Raw genomic sequence first — 25,822 nt, forward strand, 5'->3', positions numbered from 1 at the left:
TTTTTCATTATTTAAAAAAATGTCTATATGTTACAGAAACTCTTTGAATATAATCAAAGTATTAAATAAAATAAAAAGGATAGAAAGGGACCAGACAGTGAATAAAATAGCCCTCTCCTTGGAAGTATCACTTGACAAGAGACTTAAAAGCACTGAAGGAGGGAGCCATATGAATACAGAGAGGAAAGGTTTTCCAGGTGGGTAATAACAAGTTTAACAGTCCAAAGACATGAGTATTTCTAGTAAGGTAGGAGCACAGCAAGGAGGCAAGTGTAGCAAGAAAAAAGTGAGCAAGGTGGAGTGTGGTGGGACATTAGGGCAGGGGAAACTACGACCATGAAGGCCTTTGTAGATCTTAATAAGATGCTACATTTTATTCTAAATTTGTCTCTATATTTGCTGATTACTGCATCCACTGTTGGGTACATATCTGCTATTATTATTAGCTAGAAGGGAGATGCAAGACAACAGGAAAGTGAAGGAGACATACTCAGGGCTAAGTAGAAATTGCAAGAGTTTAATACAAAGTTTTATCTATGTTAATAAAAGGAGAACACTTCCTTGCTAGGGAGAGAACAAAAGCTGAAGAGAGGCAATCACATTCTTTCATTTGTGGGGAGAGGTAGGTTCCTTTGAACTAATTTTACTTTCTAGAGAACCAGATGCATAGCCAAACCTAAGACATTGCTCTGAAATGATTTACAAACACACACACATACACACACACACATGTCCACACATGAACACATACAATGCATGCATATGAATATCCTAACACACACAGAGTGAATTTAAAAAGTTAGTTTCCACTTCATCCTGCAAAGAGAATCATGATCAGATCAAAAATTAAATAATAATAATAGATAAAGATCAAGGGAAATGGTAACAAAAAGGATGAAAGTGTTTTGTTTGTTTAACTTCAGGTTTACTTAAATACTGTTGTTTCAGTACTGGTTAATACTTAATGGTCATTTAAAAATACATATACAAGGCATAGTTTATTATATTGCACAGCATATTTAACCGTGTATTTGGAAGAGTGTTTAGACTGTGCTGAGGATAATCTTGGCATTTGTAGCATCCTGGGGAAAGATTGTATTTGTAGTTGTAATTGTACCTACATTAAATGAGAGGAAACAAAGATTTTCTGACTTGTCAGCTTATCACCAAAGTGATAAGGTAGCATGAGCACTGTACAAGTATAAAACAGTTACTTAACTCATAAGTATATGTTATAATATTATAGATGGTCCAAAACTCAGTCAGCATCCACCTATGGAATAGATCAAAGGAGGGAGGAAGGAAAGTAGACAGATAGACAGACTGACAGAAATAAAATGCCATACATTCAAAGAATCCATTGTTTTTCAGCACAGGCCAGCATAAAACAAAAATCTCTCAAATCCAGAAAGAAGATGACCACTGAAACATTCTAAATTATTAAATAATAAATTTGATTGATCTTTCTTCTATTAACCAATACAATTCTAGCTAGATCTTAAGAAATAATCACAACTTGATACATTATTTTTCTTTGTGTTAAACAAAATGTCAACAAAGTATGCATTAATTTGCATTATTCAATGAATAACTTACATTATGTCAAGTCTCAGGTTCTCTTCAAAACCCTGATAAAGTATTGAAGAATCCAGACCACCACTGCATGTGGGCACTATTTACCATATTGTATAGATGGAACATCTCATTCTGTATTCTGATTCGGGATGTTTGGGCACATTTTTTTCCTTGAAATCTGGATCCTAAGTAAACTCTCTGGGTGTTTCACAGGTGGATTGCTTTGGGGAGGAGCTAGAACTGAAACAGGACCTAGCAAGTCCATAGTTTCTGAACTCGTTATCTCACTACCCATGTGTGGGTTCATCAATTAGGAAATACATCTGAAGAGCTGTGGGAATAGTTACCCAATGGGCTCTAATCTCACCCTCAAGTCCACTTCATTTCTAAGGGAGGCCCTGATTGTCTTCTCCCTTCTTTAGCTTCCTTCTGGTCTCTCAGTTTAATGAGAAGGGAAATATTTCAGTTTCTGAACTGTTGATCTTTTTTCTGTATAACTGCTTCGGATCAGTATTCGGATGCAAGACGTAAAGTTCTCCCATTGAGAGCTAAACCAAACTTCCACTCTATTCTGAGAAGACAGAACAACTTGTGAAAAGATCAAATGCCTTTGTTAGTATCTCACAGGTAAGTTATTTAGCTCAAGCAAAAACCCACACAAGGGAAGATCCTTCCTAGTCTCTCCACGTGTACTTTTGCTTCCTTTCAATCTATCCTCATCGCTCAGTTTCTGAAAATGCAGAACTGATTTATGATGTTATATCACAGCATAAAACCCATCAGTATTGTTTCATTTTTCTCATGTTAGTGTCTAGAACCCTCACCGTGGCTCATAAAAGGCCCTTCCAGACTGTTTGCCTCTCTAGGCTCACCTTGTATCACTCTCTCCTCTCTGTGCTCCAGGGACACAGGACTTCTCAGATTCTTAGCTAGCCAGCACCTACTACCCTTAGTCTCACTAATTCCTGTTCATCTTTCAGCTTCTGTGTCCTCTCTGAGGACTAAGAAAGATAACTTATAAGATTGTTGTTTGTAGACTAAAAATTACTATGAATATAGAATACATTTAACTTTTAATATTATTTTCTCATATCATCTTTGCCAAATGCCAACCACCAATTCCTCACACCAGTTTTCACCATTTAAAGTACACTTAAGATGTCAAGTTTTTGTTTCATTGTGAGAACACTAGTAAAGAAGAAAAGGAAAGAGGGACTGAAAGTCAAGATGGATTCCCAAGATGGTAGCTCTTACTTGCTGAATACTTAATACGTTCAAAGCACCATGTAGTAATACAAGAAATGAGATTTACTCCCTGGTGTAAGTTTGGGGGAAAACATACATATGGAAAATTCCTTGAAAATAATTATTAATTAACAAACTGAACTGCAATATGACTTGATGTGGTGAACTTTTATTCACCATTTTTATATATGTACATAATACATATACATAAATTATATATAAATACATATTACATAAAATTATATATAATTTATACGTATAATATGTGCAATGTATAAATTGTATAAATACACAATTTATATATAATATTTAATACACATAATGCATATAAATTATATATACAAATATAAATTGCATAATTTATAATTCATATATATAATCCATATTTAATTTATGATTATTAATGAATCAAAACAAGTTTTCCAAAAGAGTGAATCAAAGTGTTAGAGATATTTCGGTTAATACAGTGGAAAGGAGTACATTTTATTTAGACATAAATGAAATGAAAATATTTGGCACTTTTATAAACAATCATCATGTATATGCAAGATAAAGAGAAGACATGCTAATATAGATGGGTATACTGATAGCTGTATGAACAGAGGTTATATATTATTATGTATTTATATTATGGTGTCATAATCAAATCTGTTATCATCACATATCAACATTCTGAACACCTTTAAAAGAAACAGAAAAAAATGTTAAACCTTAATATAATGAATAAGTCTATGTAAATTAAAAAATTTTCAGCGAATAAGCTCCTTTGCCAACAAGTTACAGTATAACCATTAACATGTACTTGACTTTAAGGGAGGTTTATGGATTTTATGATAAGAAAAATGCATTATTCTTAAATAGGTCAACGTTTGAAAATTTAGGACATTTACAATCTTTTCCCCAATTGATTATCCAGAGGCCCAGCAACAAGTACACTGAACCCCACTAGAGGGAGCTGACGTTACTGTAAAGTTGTATTACCTGATTCCCTATCAGGAAAATAAACCCCTCAGTAAAAATCACTTTGAAGTAAAAGAAAGGAAAAAAAAATGCATTTATCTTTCATTACATGACCTCACCAGGAAATAAAAAGGAAAAAAACCAGGAAAGTGAGGAAAGCCCGTGTATTACACTATGCTGATTCTAGAAATGTTATTATGTGGTAAATTTTTGGCATATTTACAAAGGAAAGCAGTTAAAAATGTGTGTTCCAACAAATTAAAGTTTCAGTAGAAAACAAATATATGTTCTTGTGCTTCTCATGACAACTTTGAGGATGACTTTTTAAAAAATATTTTTATCTTATTAATACCTTAAAAACCTAGTTTTACTCTATAATCCTTTGTGTGTACATATATATACATATGTATATATGTGTATGGTGAACCAAAGACCCATTTGCTAATGCTTAAAAGTGTTCATAAACCTGCCCGTCAAAGGAATTTTTGTCTGATGAGTAGGGATATTTGGACTGTGTATTAATATCATAAGAGCAAATTGGTGAGAGACAAAATTGACATCCTGAAAAATTTGCTCGTCATATGGTAGGCATTTGCATAATTGCTCCACTCATATGTTGTATTTTACCAGTAAATGAGAAAAAGAAGATATTGTATAGTTATAGCGATCCAAGAGTAAAATGCAGCCCAAAGAATAATTTGTCCTTGGCTGAGTTTCAGTTGCCACATGTATGCTACAGCTATAATAATCTTCATATAAATTGATAGAAGTATTAGCAAGGTGCCTAGCTAGATACCCTTGCACATGAAGCAAACTGGATTTGATGAAAACCTACTAACAGGGCTTCAACTGCTCTTTTATTTCCTTCAATGTTCCAAACATTTGACTGTAAAATTTGCAACCCGCCAAGGAGAAGTTACGCCTATATACAACATATACTTCATTTGTTCTTCATAGTCATGACATTATTATGGAGGGGGCAAGAAATGGAAATCTAACATATTTGTCTTCCAAAAACAACATTCCATTACTTGTTACTACAGGTTGTAGAGAGTATGGTTTCTTTGATGGAAATCATTCTTTCATGTTAGTACTTTCTCTTTTCACGATAAATAACTAATTTGGAAAACATCAAGTTAGTCATTTTAAGTATTTTTACTTACTTGTCTGTAGCTCTTTCTCTCTGGCCTGCATATCAGCAAAGACTTGGTTAAAATGATTTGTAAAGGCCACAAAGTCTGCATCCAGGAACATTGGCCCTTGTCCTTTCTCTTTCAGGGCTATGCTTTGAATTTTTAATCGCTCAATTTGAGGCTGAAGAACTGACAGCCGGTTGACTTCATCCTGTACCATAATTTAGAGTATTAAAATAAATAACGTTTTTACTTTGCATACATTACATTTTTGCAAAGAAAAGTATTAAAAGGCAGTGATGCAAACTTAGCTTAATGCCCTTATCAAAATATTGGTAAGAAACATCCATGATGGTTGAAGCAAGCCTCCAGCACAGGTGATCAATTTAAGAATACCTTGACTCTTCATTCAATAGATATCATCATATACAATGATTTTTAAATTTCAAAATGACATCATTTAGAACATTAATGGGCATAAATATATACAGCTGAAAAGTACTATGAATGACCTTATATCTTTTTCATAAATTAAACATGGATGTTTCTCTATACCGCTCATGTCAAAATTGTGCACCTTTACTTCAAATTCTAAGCTCGTTCAATGAACAATTTTCCTTAAATTCATTTGTGTAGAATATAAATTGTATATATATCTACATATGTCTGCATATATACATACTACATTAAATTACAAATATGTTTACATATTAATTTTATATAGATTACATATATATGTAATCTATATAATATTTATGTATATACACTCACATATTTGTGTCTATAATTATCTAAGTTTTGTACAGTCTTATCACTTCTCCTGACTGAATAGGCAATTACCATCATTTTAATTAGGGAGACTGTTTGCTCTGCTTTACTCTTGTTGTCCTGGCATAATTGTTAACAGCACCCCCTTTCACTCTCAAGACTACTCTGATTTAGTTGATAAAAATCACAAGGACACTGTGCCCTGCTGTCCAATGTAGTAGTCTCTCGTCACATGTGGCTACTGAGCACCTAAAAAGTGGTTAGTCCAAATTTAGGTGTGCTGTCATTGTAAAACATACACTGAATTTTGAAGACTTAGTATGAAAATACAAACATAAACTCATAGTTTTAAATAATGATTAAATCTTGAAATGATATTTTTGATATATCAGGTTAAATAAAATGCATTATTGAAATTCATTTATTTACCTCTTTTTCCTATTTAAATGTCATTTCTAGAACATTTAAAATTACACGTGACTCGAATTTGTGGCCTGCATTCAATTTCTTTGGACCAGTGCTGTTCTTGGTATAAATGTTTTCATACTCTTTTGTTTCCAGTGAAGTTGCAATTCATATGTATCTGATAAATACATAATTTGAACTCAAACAGAAATTTCAAAATGCTCTTTTTTAAAGTATTATTACCATGGTTGTTCACTTAAAAGTCATAACTATGCCACCTCTAGAAAAAAGTACTTCAGGATCATTTATCGTTCAAAATGTAAAAAGCAGGAGAATTAAAATGTAAAAATTGGATCACAAGACAATTAGAAGGAAAGGAAAATTGATAGAATTATAATAATTATGAACTAAATATAAATCTGAGCTTCCTGGAAATTAAAGTAAAAAGTAAAAAAAAAACCCGTTATTTTTGGATCCATGCATACTCTTTTAGAGAGAGTAACTTTTGTCTTGGGACTGAATGAGATAAATTTACCACACAGATCCTTTCATAGTAGCGATACTACCTAACAGACAATCTATTTTTAGAAGATATAAAGATAACTTTCAGAGGAATTTTGGTATGTGATTATAACAGTATGAGTTGATTCAGGTAGGTTAATCTCTAACAATCAAATTCTTTTGGTAGGTGAAAATTAAAGACATTTAGATAAATAAGGAGGTGACCCCCATCTCTCCCATTCAAATATAAAGCCTCTCTATCAAGTGCTAGAAGGTAGGAGCATATTCATAGAAGAAGAGTAAGACAAGAGGTAAAGGGTAACACTCTGTGGTTTGGATTATAGAATTACAGACATGCACTTTGTACACTAGACTTGCAAATGGTACCAATGACATCTGCCGTGAAACATTTAAGAACCCGATTTACATTTGGCCAGATGTAGGGCCGTCATTCTTCCTTCTTAGAGGGCTATATAATGAGTCTACAGTATAGTAAAGTATGTTCTGCAAAACAAAGGGGACTTTGAAACTAATAAAACATTTGGGCAAATGTTCAGCAGGGACCTTAAAGTTCTGAGAGTAAATCATAGGAAATATCATTTTGACCTCAAATATTTAACATTTAAAAGATGTTAACAATTACTCGTTATTTCCATAAAAGGGCCTTAGTGTGGTTGGTCCTCCAGAGTAAGGCATGTTCTCTCAGTCTGTTTATCCTTTAAAATTATATGTTTATCTACTGGAAAAACTTGTATTTTTTCCCTCAGGAAAGGGTCCATGGATTTCTTCCAATTCCCAAAGGGCTCCCTAATCGTCAACATATTAAGAACCAGTTCTGGCAAACACTAGACTTTGAGCTAAATCTGCACCCTAATTTTAGAAACGTCTCCAAATGACAGAATGCGCTGACAAATAGGATGGAGTAATTTATATACCTATTAAGAACCAGTTCTGGCAAACATTAGATTTTGAGCTAAATCTGCACCCTAATTTTAGAAACATCTCCAAATAACAGAATGCGCTGACAAATAGGATGGAGTAATTTATTTACCTATTACTAATCACAACCAAGTAATCACAATTTCAACTGTTGTGTGAATGACATGGGGCTTATCCTGCTAAGTATTTTGCCTAAGGTGATTCATCAAACTAACAGAAACCAATGGGGCAGAGAGAAACAGTAAGGAGTGATGAAGAGGGATAGACTTCCATCATCAGAATTTGGAACTTTGTGGCTGAATGCAGAAAAAGAAATGATTTCACTTAGGATGACTTCTCTAAGCTCGAGAGAATATTTAAGATATGTAACCTCCAGTGATCTCCATTCGCTCCTCAGATAAAGACCAAGGTCCTAGCGTGCCCTAAGAGTCCTTGCTTTGTCTCCTATACGCTTGTCTTTTTGCCTCCATCTTTCATCTTACGCCCCCACCCTTCTATGCCCAGCATTCACATTGGCCTTATTTCAGTTATTTGGTCATTATTGCTCCCTCCCACCATGTTCCTTCTGCCTGAAGCCTCCTTCCCTGCTGTTCTCTTAATTTCAACTCAAATGTACCTGCCTCAAGGAAGCTGCCCTTGGTGGCTCTGTCAAGGTCAGGTTTTCCCTGTTAGACACTCTACCAGAACTCTGTACCTTTGTTTAAAGCATTTGTCCCGGTGGTAATTTAACATCTGTTTATTTAATCATTTACTTAATCTCTCTCTCACCTACTCTAGGTAAATGCTATGAGGGCAGGGTCAATGAATGCTCACTCTAATATTCCCTAAACTTAAGTGTCTGCCACCCCAGTGGGTCCTAAAGGTAGAAGCATCACCCTAGCAGGACTGGAAGGCAGGGCATCAAGCCAAAGAAGATGATTCTCAAACCTTAAATCCAGTGGAATTTGCCTTGCTAAATTTTGGACTTGGTTAGGATCCCTTCTTTCTTCCCTATTTTTTCTCCTTTTGGAATGTGAATGCCTATCCTATGCCTGTCCCACCATCATATATTGGAAGCGCATAAGTCATCTGGTTTCACTGGTTCATAGCAGGAAGAAAGTTCTATCTCAGGATGAATGATATCTTGAGTCTCATCCATATCTGATTTAAATGATGAAGAGACTTTGGACTTTAGGCTTGATGCTAGAATGAGTTATGACTTTTGGACTTTGGGGGCTCGTGGCATGTAACAAGGACATAAATGGGGGGCAGGGTGAGAATCTGTGTACCAAATCATATTCCCCAAAATTTGTGTGTTGGTGCTCTAACCCACAATGTGACTATATTTGGTGATAGGGCTTTTAGAAAGTAATTAAGGTTAAATCAGTTCTTAAGTGCAGGGTCTTTATCTGATAGGACTGGTGGCCTTACAAGAAGAAGAGAAAGATTTTTTTTTCCCCTCCATGCACATGTGCCAAGGAAAGGCCAGGTGAGGACGTGGTGAGAAGGCAGCTGTCTGCAAGACAGAAAGAGAGTTCTCACCAGAAGTTGAACCCTGCCAGACCTTCATCTTGGACTTTCAGCCTCCAGAACTGTGAGAAAATAAATTTCTTTTGTTTAAGCCACCCAGTCTATGGTATTTGTTATGGCAGCCCAAACCAGCTAATACACTTAGTATCATTCTTGGCCACATTAGAGACACTGAATATTTATTTTATGGATGAATGCATTTTGTAGATGTTATTAATATCTATATCTGAATCTCAAGGATCAGGTTAAGGTACTATCAACAGATTTTTTATCGCAAGAAATAATACAGGTGGAGTATTCCTCTAATTCACAGGGAAAAAAAGTCATGGATTCTATTCTTTAATAGCAAAATGTATCTAGAATTACAGGGAATTTTTCTAGACAGTATTTTACTCCACTACTTTATGTGTAATAATTCAAGTATGTCAGTTATTCCAGGATTATGTAAAAATTCAGGAGAATATTAAAGCGTGGTTCAATGTGTGTTAGATACCTGCTTCCCTCTCCTAAAACTGTTTGACTAGGTGTGTCTTTCCTATGAAAGGTTATGTGCCATGGTGTTAACCAAGAAAACAAGTGCTTTCTTTTCTTCTCTTTCTTTCTTTCTTCCATTTTTTTTTGCAAGGAGGGTGGTATGCAGGTACACAGGAAAAGTATCTCTTAAGTTACATATACATAAATTTTAGAGAAATTCCCTATACTTGCATATTTGCCTAATAAACTAAATGCCTTGCTGTACGATATTCTTTATCCAAAAATATATTTCCTGAGTTTATTTACTTCCTAGTAAAGCTGTAGGTCCAATATTTGAAGAAGAATCATCAAATCCTTCAACTGATTTTCCCTTCAAAATAGCTTTCAATTTCCCCTCACTTTCTGGATTCAATACCACCTCCAAACCAACCCTGTTGCCTCTCCATCTCCAGTCTTCCATTATTTAAACCACTGTTTTCAAAGTATGCAGATTAACCCCATTCATTGCTTTTAAAATTAAGCCCAGTCATCTCAGTTTACCATTAAGGTTCATCCTGGAAACCTTTTCATCTATCCTCTAATCAATTTCCCACTTCCCATGAAAAGTGTAACTATGCATAGTAACATTTTGTAGTAACTATGTAAAAAGTTCAAGTTGTTTATATTGATATATCTTGTTTATCTACACGTGCAGAATACTCATTTAGTGTCTTTCTCAGGCCCTTTTGTGTGTGCTGTGTCTTGTTTGCCCCTCCAGATATACTGCCCACCCTTCTCCTGTGACCCAGGAGAATGACATTTATAGATTAAAGCTCCTTGTCATCTGCCTTCTGATTAAGTTTAGTTGATGGGGACCCCTATTCAGATTCTGGAGGCAGGGAGGAGAGCAAAGTAGGGTGTTTATTTTTCTGGCCCCATTCCTGTGTTGGTACTTGGACTGGCTCTTAAAGCTGCCTTTACAATGAGCATCTGACTCTCCTTCTGGGTTTCTGTAACTTCTCGCTCCCTGATCCTTTCTATCTTAAGTATAGTAACAGCACTGATGCTGGGTTACTGTACTATCCCTTGAGGTTCCTCTATACTCCAAGTACATATAAAACATATTTTTGTAAAGGATCCTTCCTCGAAGTATCCTAATTTAATGGACTGTCAGTTTTAAAGATTTTCCTCATATATCCAATTATACTGTATATCAGCTGCTTCTGTTTGTGTGGATTCCACATTTTGAACATATGACTGTGTTTTGCTCTTTTCACCTGAGCTGCCATAAGAAACAGCGCCAAATTACTGTCCATTTTCCATAGGATACGTGTGGTTCCTATACTCCAACACTGCCTCATCATTTTGCAAACTGACAAAATCAATTAACTATGTGTAACTAAGCTTTTGGGGATTCGGGCATCCATATGTTACCTATTTAAACTGATTTTCTTCGCTTATATTTTGATCTTTACTGTGTTTAATTAAACCCTTAAGAGGGAAATTTTATCATTAAATAATTTGCTATTCTTCTGGAAATTTCCAAGAAATTTCTATTGATCATGCTCCAAATAAGAGGAAAGAGTCTTACCTTACAATTTTTTAACTGGCTTTTAATTGCTGTTGGCTCTGATGTGGTAGTGGGTTGGGTTTTCAACCAGTTTTCTGCAGTAGTTGTCATCTGCTCCAATTGTTGTAGCTGATGATAGAAAGTGATGATGTTGTTCTGATACTCCAGCCAGTTAAGTCTCTCACTTAGCAACTGGCAGAACTCGATCCACCGGCTGTTCAGTTGTTCTGAGGCTTGTTTGATACTGTCAGCATTAACACCCTCTAGAAAGACATATTTTATAAATATATCCACTGAAGCCACAGACTGAAAGACATTATCTGAAAACCACCGTTGACTCAAGTTCCAAACTATTCATCATCTGAATAATTTCAAACAAATCATTTATTTACTGATAAAGAAGTTAAAATACCAAGATTTCTGATTATTGACTGCAAATTACTAGAGTTGCATCTTATCAAAGAATATGAATGTAGCAAAGTACTAAATAAGGATACATAAGATGTAGAAGAGTAGAAAATATTTAAATTTAAAAAAATGGTCAAAGCTCTGATGGTGGGGATGGAAGATTACAGACAAATAACTTTTTGGATATTTCCAAATAAATGTTAAATATCATGTATATTATTAAACTATACTTCTAAAAAGTAACATACATTTGTATTTTTTAAAATGCCTTTGAATTAGTTGAAATGTTATTATTTGGATTTTTAAAAAAAGGAAACAAGTGAGTACGTATAAAAAATCAATAATTCTCTGTTTATGCTACAGAAAGCCAGAAATAAGCGGATTGCCCATGAGGCCAAAGAAAGAAAACAAGCATTAGGAAAAATAATCTTTCTAATTAGAAAAAAGGTTTTCAAATTATTTACATATCATTTACAAATGTGGAAGTTGATCTGAAAGTTTTAAAATCATGTATAGAAATATTAAAGCAGAAAAAGTCTATCGAGGGCAAAATGGAAGCATAAGCATATCATTATCAACTTCAGCCTTCTGGAAAATCTACTACATTTTAGGGAATATGCTATGTCTTTTAACACATACCATCTTATTTAAATTTTGTCAAAATGTGATATATGACTAATGCCAATCCAATGCAAGTACAGCAACATCACATTATTAACTCTCTAAAGTTCATAATATGTAATGTTTTTACATACACACACAATTTGTTTACATAGTAACTTCTTTAATAAATTACACTATATAAAGAAATATATTAAATATGATATGCATGTTATAACATAGCTATGATAGCACTAACTTTCTAATATTTCTGAAACACTGAATATTCAAATGTTTCCTTTTCCTACATATACTCGCAGATCTCAAAAGGGATCATAAGCTCACTGTAAGATTCTTCCTCTAAGTTAAAGTATTTTAGGGGTAAAATGATTTAGTGAAGACCAAGTTGTCTAGGAGAATCTTCTTTTATGAATGTCCACTTTACACAACTTTCTGGTAATGTGATTTAGTTAACTGACAAGTAAGTTATTATGTTATTAAAAAGTCTGAAGACCATCTCTAGCAAATGTGAGGCCTGTGGTTCTGCTAACTTGTACATGCTTCCCACTTCACTCTTTTTAAAGAATAAAAGACATGGATTTGAAGTCAACAACTATATTATTTTATTCTCCTTTACTTTCCTCTGCTCAGATACCTAATTTTCATTTTGTTGTAATTATGTCATGCTGCCAAACCACGTCTCTCCATCCATTTGAAACACAACTCTAACTTCACTCATTTCAGAGTTTGACACTAGCCAGGATGACACTGGAGAAAACAAACTTCGCAAATATCGTTGGCAACGATCTTTTCCTCATTCTTTGCCTGATACATTTTTGAAAAAAATTAATTGAAAAACTAAAGAGTAAAAAGATAATATATGTATATTTCTATATATACAGCTATAAAAGGCAGCCCATGGTTTGCAGGAGCTAAATATTCCTCTAATACCCTCCCTAACAGCTAAGGAAGTGACTGGTTTTATTGAGACATCTGGATGTGTTGTGGGATATTCTGTTTGGGAAAATTTGGTTTTGAGCAGTGACCAAGAATTATACCAAAATATGTTCTAAGGGATGCCACTAAGAAACTATAGTTGTAAAATGATCATGTTTGTTACAAAGTATAAGGGAAGAATCCAAATCTCCAGTCATATAGGCACTCAGTTTGAGAAAAAATACTACAATAACATGCTGATATTATTGCTGGAAAATGAAAGGGAACAATTTAAAAGTACACACGGTAGAAATTGTAAATTATGTTAGAAAATGATTCAAAAATATGCCATGGATCTAAATGACCAGATGTTTAGGAGAAATATTTTCAGCATACATTAAATGTGAATAGGCACTTAGAAGAAGGAAGTCAGTCCTTGGTAGTCCAAGTCCATGACAGGCAAACAAGAGATGCTAAAGTAAATTAAAAGTACTGATGGAACAATGCTGGATTGAATTTATTTAGCATTTGTCCAAATGATAAGGGAATACAGAGAAAATTATCTCACTGTCCCTGAGGTCAGCCATATGAAAACCCCTTAGCAATTGGAAAAATAAAATCATAAATTAATTTTAATAAGAATAATGCATGCTAATTTAATCAGCAAAATACAAATCAAACTATAATGAAGTATCAGTAAGTTCTATGGTACCTATTAAAATCCAGAGCTAGAATTTAATGACTCCTTGATCATTACCCAAAACTATCAGTTCAATATGTCGTGCCCAAAAAAATGTCCAGATGCTAAACATTGCTGCAAAAGGAATTAACATAAATGAGAAAAGTGAATTTAGTACAAATCCACTATGAAATCTACAGTACTCTCCACTTAAGAGCATATTGATTTTTATAACCGAATAAAGGGAATTAAAATATAATAATGGGTAAAAGAAGTATCTCCTTATTAGGATAAATGGTAAAAGCAGGCAAAAGGGTATAAAGTTCATGGCAAAAGCTCTGGTATTAGGCAGACCTGAGTTCAAATTTGGTCCCTGCCCCCCACCACTACTTTACTAAATGAGTGAACTGGGTTCAGTTAGGTAATCACACTGGGCCTCATTTTTCTCATCCATGGATTGAGAATTGACATGTACACACAGCTATATTTAAAATAGATAACCAACAAGGACCTACTGTATAGCACAGGGAACTCTGCTCAATATTCTGTAATAACCTAAATGGGAAAAGAATTTGAAAAAGAGTAGATACATGTATATGTATAACTGAATCACTCTGCTGTACACCTGAAACTAACACAACATTGTTAATCAACTATACTCCAATATGAAATAAAAAGTTAAAAAAATACAACTGACCTCGCTGGACACCTATCAGGGTTCTGAGTTAACATGTGTGAAGTGTTACACCAAGCATGACATATACTAGGCAACCAATAAATATTAGTCAATGTTAATATAAAGAAATGAAAAAGAACATGTAGGAAACAAGGAAAAGAAACCAGATCTTTCAAATGGTAAATTAGGGAGAGGGGGAGTCTTTTTAATTACTGAAAAGGGTCATTTATGAAAAATAATAAATATTTTTTAAAGATAGTAATTTTATATAATATGGCACTAATATGGGATATAGAAAGTATATTTATACACTTTTAAAAGAAATTATATCAATCAGTGATGAATCCATAAGAGTTTATTAGGGAATCTTGGAATAATTGGTCATAAATCTGTAATCATTTGAAATTAAAGTTACACAGGATAGCCATGCTAAAAGTTAAAAACAGAAATTTCTAGATGTCACTGGTGAAGATATGATTTTGACTGCAGAAAATCAGACATTTTATTTATTAACGATTTGTATGGAAATATTGTATTAATTCATATATGAACATGCTTCCTGCTCAACTACAGTATAACCTGTCTTTCTAAACTATAAAGCCCCCTAAGAAAAATCTCTCCACTGGCAGTATCTGATAGAATTCTCAGCTTAGAGTAGGTATGAAATAAATACACTTTACTTGTGAACTCACCCAACACCAAATCAATATCTTACTTCATACGAATACAAACATTAGGGGAGCAATAGCCACAGACACGAAAAGCCAAACACAAGACGCATGCAGTCTCTCTTGCTTCAAGTCTGCTTTAAAATACTTGGGGGAGGGATCAACAGCACTGTCACATGTCACATTACTTAATGTGTGTCTCTCAAACTAAAATTAGAAATGCCATTACTTCAACTTCATCAATTAACTGGCCATCTATTATCCAGTACTAGTAATGAGATTATGAGAAAGTCCCTTAACACTTTTGCAGAATAAAGGTACTAAGTGTTTCCCCAGCAAATACTATGAATAATTTTATTATTATATATAATTGTTTTATGTGTATTTCATAGAATTATGCCTCTTAACTGAAAATTTTAAGTTTCATGACAGTTTGTAAGTGTAAATATCTGCAAAGTTTTAAGTATCAATCATTTGAGCATCTGTTTTTCTAATTTTTTGTTAGCTACCTAAGAATACAAACACTAACTCACCAGGCATTATGAACAATACTTATGGAAACCATTTTGTAGCAGCACATTAGAATCTCAGAGATAATGGATCATAATCCATTCACATCTCATATTCTAAACAACCCCTGAAATAGTCTATGAATAAATATATTGCACCCAGAGGAAATGGCTCATTACTTGAAGTGCATCCATTAATTTTATTACTTGTGTACAGTGCATAACAGACTGTCAGAATAATTTTAATTGTGCACCACCTTCCATGGAAGTACTTCAAAACTGCCACTTAAAGTGAAGTATTCCTCATCAAGTATATTCATCATTAGCCACAAAGTCAGGGTAGAATAATGCAAAAACCTGTGTTTTCAGAGCTCTTGAATTAGAAGACTATTTGGAATGAAAACTTAAAATAAAGTTGCTAATAAATAGTCCCCTGTTTTTGTTGCATATTAAATGAGGGCCATTGCAAATACATTTCGCATTCAATATAACAGCCTAAAATGTGAAAGAAATTTAATTAGAGTCTATGAAAATGAGGTCTGAGTATTATAGGCTAATTCTAGAGGTTTTTCTGGTGACACTAACTTTTATACAACTGTCACGTCATCTTATTTTAAAAATAGCTTTTAAAAATTAATAGGTTGACATAAAATTCATATCCCTAATAAGAATACATAAATTTATGAATATAACTTTTTCATTTATTCTCTTTCTAAACAGTATTGGATTATAAGAGCAAAAAGTCAGATCCCTACTCATATTTGGGGTTTTTATTAACATCTTTATTAGAGTATAATTGCTTTACAATGGTGTGTTAGTTTCTGCTTTATAACAAAGTGAATCAGTTATACATATACATATGTCCCCATATCTCTTCCCTCTTGCGTCTCCCTCCCTCCCACCCTCCCTATCCCACCACTCTAGGTGGTCACAAAGCACGGAGCTGATCTCCCTGTGCTATGCAGCTGCTTCCCACTAGCTATTTTACGTTTGGTAGTGTATATATGTCCATGCCACTCTCTCACTTTGTCACAGCTTACCCTTCCCCCTCCCCATATCCTCAAGTCCATTCTCTAGTAGGTCTGTGTCTTTATTCCCGTCTTGCCCCTAGGCTCTTCATGACCTTTTTTTTTTCTCCTTAGATTCAATATATATGTGTTAGCATACTGTATTTGTTTCTCTCTTTCTGACTTATTTCACTCTGTATGACAGTCTCTAGGTCCATCCACCTCACTACAAATAACTCAGTTTAGTTCCTTTTTATGGCTGAGTAACATTCCATTGTATATATGTGCCACATCTTCTTTATCCAATCATCTGTCAATGGACATTTAGGTTGCTTCCATGTCCTGGCTATTGTAAATAGAGCTGCAATGAACATTTTGGTACATGACTCTTTTTGAATTATGGTTTTCTCAGGGTATATGCCCAGTAGTGGGATTGCTGGGTCGTATGGTAGTTCTATTTTTAGTTTTTTAAGGAACCTCCATATTGTTCTCCATAGTGGCTGGAGCAATTTACATTCCCACCAACAGTGCAAGAGGGTTCCCTTTTCTCCACACCCTCTCCAGCATTTATTGTTTGTAGATTTTTTGATGATGGCCATTCTGACTGGTGTGAGATGATATCTCATTGTAGTTTTGATTTGCATTTCTCTAATGATTAATGATGTTGAGCATTCTTTCATGTGTTTGTTGGCAATCTGTATATCTTCTTTGGAGAAATGTCTATTTGTTTTTGTGACTAATTTTCCACAACAACAGTGATCACTTTAATTTCCTCCCTTCACACACACATACACACACACCGGGCACAGAGTCTCTTCCTTTGGAGATTAAACGAAGAAAAATGTGTCTGTCAATTAACAACATTTATTGAGTGTGAACTCTGTGTAGACCATTATCTCAAGTGTCACGTGCAAAAACAGGAAACATAAATCAAACTGCCCAGAACTCAGGAAAAAGTAGGAGAAGAGGAAATGGGTACAACCATGGAAAGCTACTCATTCATGGTGGAGAGGATGAACCGCTGCAAATAGTACCATTTCCATGCCCCAATGATGTACAGAGCAGCTACAAAATCTCTTCCCATTAAAATACACAATTAGAATAGTTATTGCCACTGAAGATCCTTCACAATGATGTGAAAAGATAATGAGAAGTTTGCCTCTGAGGTGAGCCAAACTGACCCCAATCCCTGCCCTTACCCATCTGACAAACTTCTGTCGAAATTCAAATAACATCATTCATGTAAAGTACTTAATGAACTATAAACCAAAATACTAAGTTACAGTTCCATACTTAATATTATAGATAAAAGGAGCCCTTGTCTGTGTTATCAGTCTGTGCTATTTAATTACGATCCTTAGCAGATTTACTATTAGGTATCACCTTAAACACTGTAACACTCATCGGATGATGGTTTTGAAATGTTCTTTTAGTCTGATATACTAATAATTACTACTATTATTTAAATATTTCCTTAATGTGATTGTCTTCAGGCTCTTAATTAACACACAGAAAACTACAATTAGAAATTCAAAGTGAAGCACAATTTAATGTAGAAAACATCACGAACCCTATTAGATAATTATAGTATCTCCTCTGGAAATTGTGGTGAAACCATTTTATAGCTTAAGAAAGGGGAAACTGAGCTATGCTTACATCTTTTCAAATGAATGTTTGTTTGTTTGTTTGTGATAGGTAAGAAGTGGATTTATTTAGAGAGAAACACCCTCCACAGACAGAGTGTGGGCCATCTCAGATGGTGAGAAACGCACCAGGGTATGGGGTTGTCAGTTTTTAGAGGGGTGGGTAATTTCATAGCCTAATGAGTGGGAGGAGTATTCTAGCTATTTTAGGAAGGGGCGGGGATTTCCAGGAATTGGGCCACCGCCCAATTTTTTGATCCTTATGGTTTTGGAACTGTCATGGCACATGTGGGTGTGTTATTTAGCTTGCTGATGTGAGCATATACTGAGGCTCAAGGTCTAGTGGAAAAAGTCGACTTGTCTGCCATCTTGGACACATCAAATTAATGTTTTGATATAACATTTTTGGTAATTTCAATATTAATAAAGGAAAACAATTTATCGAAACCAGGTTATTTTTGTTATATCTGACTGATAAGGAGACTATATATTTGAATCAAGAACATTATTTTACAAAAAGAATTAAAAATGAAGTCTAACTGTAAATAGATAAAAACAAGTAAGCACATTTTTAGGTATAAAAATGTTCTAGATTGTCCTGAAGTCCCATAATCTCACTCAAACGATGAAAATCTTTTGCTCTAAAGCATGCAGATCAGTTAAAAAAATAAAATAAAATCTTAGGAATCCGGATTAATAATCAATACTATTGATACAGTAGCAAGATTCTTTACCATATTTAGTTGCTACAATTCTCTAAAATTTTAATTATTTTATGTCATTTTGTGTTTAAATATAAAAATAAATCTTAAAGAAGGTTATATTGTATATTTTTTTAAATCTAAATAAATAAAATTTTGGAAATTCTCCTTCTCAGTATAACACAGCTACCGGAAACATAAGTAGATCACTAGGTACCCTATCTAGTCTCTCATTTACTCTCATTAAAGTTCTAGGATGTGAATAATTTGTTGAGACTAAGGCTGTGATACTAATCTTATATATTGACAACAAACTTCATAAAGATTCTATCTGTGAAAAATTTCTCCAGTAAGAGGAGGACCTCTCCACCATCCAATACTTTATCACACTATTCCCCATACTTATCCAATCAATTGATTTTGATATAGGAGCAACAAATTAAACTAATGTTAGTTAAAAAAAAACAGTTAAAGAGATAAATCAGTCAAAATTATACCAAAATTCCATGTCAAAGTCCCAGAAATACATTTTTTTAGATAACACTCTCTGTTAGGAGCACTGTAGCCTCCCAATTTAGTCTATTATGATCATGAAGATCCTTTACATTCTTCTAAAAGAACTGGGACACCTATAAGGAAAATGTTCATGTATAGCTTTAATGTATGCAGATAATTTACGCAATCTCTTTTTTGATTTAAAAAAGGTTCCAAATGAATTAATAAGATTCTCTTACTGAATATCTCTGCATATTATTCAAATATAAATCATTCTACTGCAAAATTCACAACACAGTTGATACTAAAGCTTACAGTATATTTAATATTAACTGTATTTTAATATTCTTCATATAACACTTTGCGTTTGATAAAATGCAGCCAAAACAAAAATTATCTTCTAATTGATCATAACTTCTATGTAACCGTGCAAAACTAAACGGGCTACGAGAAACAGTGTTTTCAGGACATGCAATTGATTTTTAACACAACTTTGCAACATCGAATGAAAGCCATTTCTTCTACATTGGCAACATGGTAATCTCTGCATTTTTAACCATTTTAAGACCCTACCCTACTCCCTGTTTCTCAGCACCTTTCTTAAATTCATTCAAGAAATGCCTTCAGGACTAACAGATTTTGTTTTTTGCATTTCTTAAGTGGTGTTAAAAATTTATGCTTTCAGTAGCTATTTAAAAATGGCCAAAAGTGATTTGAAAATAAGTTTGATATACCATTTGTGGTCAAAACTGATGTAAAATATAAGCAGTGAGGAATTTTTTTGCATGTCTTAGAGTTTCATTCTGAAGGAAAAATTAAGAGTTCCAAAATCATTCTAGATACTTTAAAACATGCTCTAATCTTATGGCAAATTATTCTAAGTAGGAAATTCAGTTTCCTGTTTGTGTGTTTGTGTGTGTGTGTGTGTGTGTATACACATATATAAAACATAGTTTATGAAATGCTTTCTTTAAAATATAATAGCTATATTTATGCGAATCTCCATACATACTTTTAAATTATGAATATATGTTAAAAGTTGTTATCATGGGAAAACGTACATAGAATGTATATATGTTTATATTACTTGCGTAACATTATTAACATCGTACAAGAATGATCTGCCTTTATCTTAATTTCTGAGGATAAGACATGTGGTTAAATGAATAGACATTTACATGAGGTCATAAATGAAGTACCATGATTCAGCTGTCATTTTCCTTTCTATAAACAAAAGAACAAGAATGTGTATGTTTTATATGGTTATGAGTTTTATTACAACTCCATAGCCACACTTGAGAAAGGAAATTCTGAAATTGTAAATTTAAGAGCTTTACTGAGATAACTGTTGGGAAATCTGGTTTAGAGAAACCTCAATTTGTCTTTCAACTTCATGAACCACATCAGTAAGCTCTAGTTTTTGGCTCTATGTTGGTGGAGCAATTGTAACATAGGGTTAGGGGGGGCCCTCTTAAATATACCTGGAGAGGTACTCCAGGCACATATTGTGCACCTGGCTTAACTCACAATTTGCACAAACAATCACATAAAATAAATACTATGCAACTTCTTCTGTGAAAGACAAAACAAAAAGGAACAAAATATAAGTTCAAATCTTGGAGTCTACTTTTTAGTAATTATGTAAATTGTTTGATTAAATTGAGCAGAGCAGAAGTATCTATGCTCTAGTTATAGCCCAATTTTGAACCTAATCACATATCACTTAGACCAAATCTTTATTAGCATAACAAATGAGAAGCGTAAAATTTGATCAATATAGTCAACCAATGAGGAATGTCTCAAATCGCGCCCCTACCCCTTACTGTGCTTTGCTTTCTACAGAAATTAGAATTTTCCTTCAGAAGTATTATTATCTTCTGACCAAAATTACCAATGTCATTATCTCAATTACTGCCTTAATTTTGCTTTGCTAAACAGAATTTAATCAGTCAATTAACATTTATTAGAGACCTAGTATATGTCCTGATTTTTCTTCATGCTTCCAAAATTTAGAGCTATAAGGGCAATAATCTAGAAAATTATGTTATCACTAATCATATGATCATTTTAACCCTGTATGTAATTTCATCACAAAAAATCATTACCTTCATTTCTAAATTTTAACTTCTTTTTGAATAATTCAGTGTATGCTACTGTCAGATAATCTGAGTTAAGGTATACTTGATATTTGAAAAAGTAGAGATTATTTAAAAGTATAGATTTTACATCACTTTATAAAAATGAAAAAGTGATAATGCAGTTCCTAGGGGGAAATTATATAATAGTTTAAGGATATTTTTTTAGATCATATAATTTTATTTAACATGTATATGCTGTTGTCAAACTCATCAGTTAAACCATCCAGCAAACATGCATCTAAAAAACAACCTTTTTTGTATATTGCATCTTCTATATATTCATTAACTTGTTAACCCAATCAGCTGTTATATTTGCTTGTTTTTATTTTTAACCAAATACAGTCATGGGGCTCATTAGAAGAAGAAAATGAATTGATTTCCTAGGAAGATCATTGAATTTTTTAATGCCAACATGGCAATTAAGGCAAAAAATAATTCATACACAGAATTTATGCCCCAGAATGCAGGCAGGTACTGGAAAAAGCTGACATGCATAACAAAAACATTTGTTACATTTGCTTATGATATTCTTGTAAACATATCCTTTGAAAAATAAAATAAACCTTGTTTAGAAATAGCATTACCCCTGATTTTCATAAATTACTTACACCTACTTATACTTATAGAAATGAATATAATAGTATAACAATGACAATTGAAAAGAAGTTTGTTTACAATTGACGTCAATAACATTTTGTTCAGACAGCTTTTGAGGTACCAAGTGTTAGCAAAAAATTAACTTTAATTCATTATTTAAAAATATGTTTTGCTAGCTTTGTACTTTTACCTCACTCAGAAGTAGGTGAAGTTAAAAAAAAAAAAAAAGTTCCCCTGAGGAGACATTTTCTTTTAAACATGTTAAAAAATGAAAAGCAACATAGAAAATAAATATATTATTAGCAAACAGGTATGGAAAAAACATATTGCAAAGTTATTTTAAATCAGATTATAATCACTTTACGTATATTATATGATTGCTTACATTTCCAATTATTTCTGCAAATCTTGTTTTCTTAAATCATTTGGACAAATGCTAGCAGGATTTGCACTAAAACTGATTTCTCGGCAGCAGATTGATACAATATTCTACCACAAGCCATTTTCTTCCATTGGACTCAAAGTTGAATTTCCTCTAATAATTTGCTTAGCATTAAGAAAGAATAATAAAAGCTCACAAACTCACTTTAAATTTTCGTTCAGGAAGGGCTTGTCTGATATAATTTCGCTGATAAATATGAACCTATGTGTTTATCAAATCCCTAAGAAGATTATCTAAATCAACTCTGTGTAATTACCATTCAGCATCTGTTCCACCAGGGCCTGAGCTGATCTGCTGGCATCTTGCAGTTTTCTGAACTTCTCGGCTTTTTCTCGCTCTATGGCCTGCAGCATGATAGCAAAGGTGAGTATTCAATAAAAGGACTGTGAAACTACACAGTAATTATAACTTCCACTTGCCCTTTCAAGCCTTAAGATATTTCACTCTGTCAGCTTATCATGTGAATCTAAAGATTTTTTCTCAAGTTCTTGGCACTAGAAGCATCAAAATGGCAATGAATCACAAGCCATTTTCATACTGAATTGTTATTTTTTGTAATAAGATGTCTACTCTTAACTTTTTTTACATCATAGTTTCTGAGGCATTACAAGTTAAGACTGCCCCCCCCCCAAAAAAGAACCAACAAAGACAAATCATAACAAACAATGAAATGATAAAGTGTCAGATAATTAAAATGGAATTTATCTTTTAAAAATACAACACTGATAATGCTCCTAATAACATAAGTATATAGTCTTTATTAAAAATCAAACAGAAAATCCAGTAAGTATATACAATAGGAAAAAAGTATACTAGCATAAATAATTTACCAAAAAAGCCCCCCCCATATTTATCTAAGTACAAGACTGCGGGTTAATTTCTCTCTCTAGAATTGTCAAAGTACTCCCATTGCAAGGAAAATTAGATTCAGTTTCATAAAGCTTTCTAAATTCCTTTGTTCATTTCTCCTAACCAGAGTTAACTTTTGAACAACAAAAACACAATTACTTAACAAAATGTAGCATTTGATACTGCTGAGTTTAGCTAATAATGTCTCTACAGAGACAAAACTTTAAGCTATGATGCAGTAGTACTATATTACTATAGTCATTAAAACCTGTGGCTATAACAATATGTTATATGTCCTGAACCTAACAACCTGCAGAAAAAGCAAGCTATAGTGTATTTAACATATAGTGAGAACAATATTTCTGTGATTTAATGGTGGCATTATACAAAGATTTCACTTGAGTTTATGGCAGGAGGTTATTCTACATCAGACTGTTTTTTAAAACTTTTAGATCTATAGGCATTTAAACAAATATTCCAAAGTTTAATATTGGAGTACAGGCGGGAGGCATATAATTGATACATGCACACTCTGTGGAGCACTGTTCAGTAGAACTTTCTGCAAGGATGGACGTATTCTGTATCTGCACTGTCCAATACATCCCACTAGCCACGTGTGGGTACTGAGTGCTCGAAACATGGCAAGTATGACTGGGGATATTAATTTTTAATTTAATTTAATCTAATTTAACTTAAATTTTAAAAGCTACAATGTGTCAAGTGTCAATTGTAATTGCACAGTGCAGATCTAGTGTCTTCCCTCTGAAAGCAAATAGTTAAAGACAGACAGATAAGATATGTAGACATAAATATAGATATATACAATATGGCAACATCAAAAACACTGTCAGAGAAGTAAGTAATCATCTTGACTGGACTATTCCCCGAGCACACCAAATGCCGGGAATGCTCATAAAATAATCCACATATTTTTAAATATTTAAAAAGATTCTCCAATTTAAAGAAGTAGTCACAAGTGAATAGAGAGCTCTTTAAATTTATTTTAAAAAGAGTTCCATGAACTAGAATTACTGGATTTAAGGTCAAAAAGTGCAAAATGCTAAAAGAGCCTATAGACAACAGAATACATCCAATCAGGAAAAACTGTAATATACAAGAAAACAAATTAAAATTTAGCATAATAAATGAAATGAAACACTATAAAAGGACAGTCTTTTTTTAAAAGTATTTATAGACTAGCTGGAATATATACATTTTAAATTATGCCATCAAGGGCAGCAAATGAAAACTCAGTTTCATCTCATCAGTAGCAAAACTCCAAAGGTAATAGAAACATTTTACTATCTTGGATTCTACTTGAAAATTTCTAAGTACACAGACTTGGGTGCTTGGGGATTATATGCTCCCGGGATGCCGTATCAATTAGCAGGTGAAACTTCTGGGTTATCTTGAAAGTCAGTTTCACAAAGACATTACTGAATTGTTTACACAAGCATGTACAGAACCATGGAAAGTTCTAGCTTGCTACTTGAACTGAAAAGTCAATGAAAATAAAGTAGCCACAATATGCTGTTAAAGGTAAGAACCTAGACGAAGCTCCAAAATTCACATATTCTTAATTCTCAACTTTGGTCTTCTAAATTCTCTGTCCTTAGCATCTAATTGGCACACGTTTCCCAATACTTTAAATTTGTTCTCCATTAAAAGGTAGATGCTCTTTGCAAAGGACTCCGAGCATTTAGAAGAGAAAAATAAGCACATTCTAAGTAAATATATAATATTCAAATATTCACAACTACCAAGAGCTACAGCGGGATGTGGGGCATCTCAAATTTTAACTACATTCGCTCAAAAAAAAGAGAAAATAAGAAAAATACTTGTACTACAACAAAACGACAACAAGAACAATGAGAACAAACTGGTGTTCTTTGAGTTAAACAGTTTTGAATTATCCTTTTCTAACAGAGTGGCTTCTATTTTATCTACATTGAGTTTTGTTTTGTTTTTTTTTACATGAAATTATATGAAGAGTAGAATCAGAACACCATCTTGTCTTTATAAATGATGAAAAGAAATTATCAATGGCCTCCTTAATGTCATGATCATAATCTCTTTATTCTAAGCATCTAATGGAATAATCAATTAGTATTACAAACAGAGAAACAAACATAATTGAATATCTCAGGGGTAATATTTGAGCTTAAATACCTTGTTTGGTTAGCCACATTATTCCAATTATTCTAATTTATATAACAACAATAACCACCATCATCACCACAACAAAACAGTAATCTCTGGAGTACGTACTATTATTCTCCCAATTTGACAGAGGAGGAAAGAGAGGCACAGAGAGGTTTGTAAAAGATTTGAAAACACTGACATAACCATGATAAAAATGGAATGCCTTATACTGTGTACCAAATTACTGTGTATTACATGATTTCATATGTATTTC

The 25,822-nt window shown here is 33.3% G+C and overlaps 1 protein-coding gene across 1 annotated transcript in view; it reads right to left on the bottom strand.

Moving 5' to 3' along the window:
* Positions 1–25,822, bottom strand: part of DMD (dystrophin) — a 1,739,631-nt gene that overhangs the window by 1,373,491 nt on the left and 340,318 nt on the right. The window contains exons 16-18 of the mRNA XM_068533304.1: positions 22,814–22,901; positions 11,080–11,321; positions 4,944–5,124 (exon numbers count right to left, since the gene is read on the bottom strand). Coding sequence (XP_068389405.1) covers positions 4,944–5,124; positions 11,080–11,321; positions 22,814–22,901 — 511 coding nt within the window. The remainder of the gene's footprint in view (positions 1–4,943; positions 5,125–11,079; positions 11,322–22,813; positions 22,902–25,822) is intronic.

This window comes from Eschrichtius robustus, chromosome X (assembly GCF_028021215.1).
Source record: "Eschrichtius robustus isolate mEscRob2 chromosome X, mEscRob2.pri, whole genome shotgun sequence".
In the NCBI taxonomy this organism is placed as follows: domain Eukaryota; kingdom Metazoa; phylum Chordata; class Mammalia; order Artiodactyla; family Eschrichtiidae; genus Eschrichtius; species Eschrichtius robustus.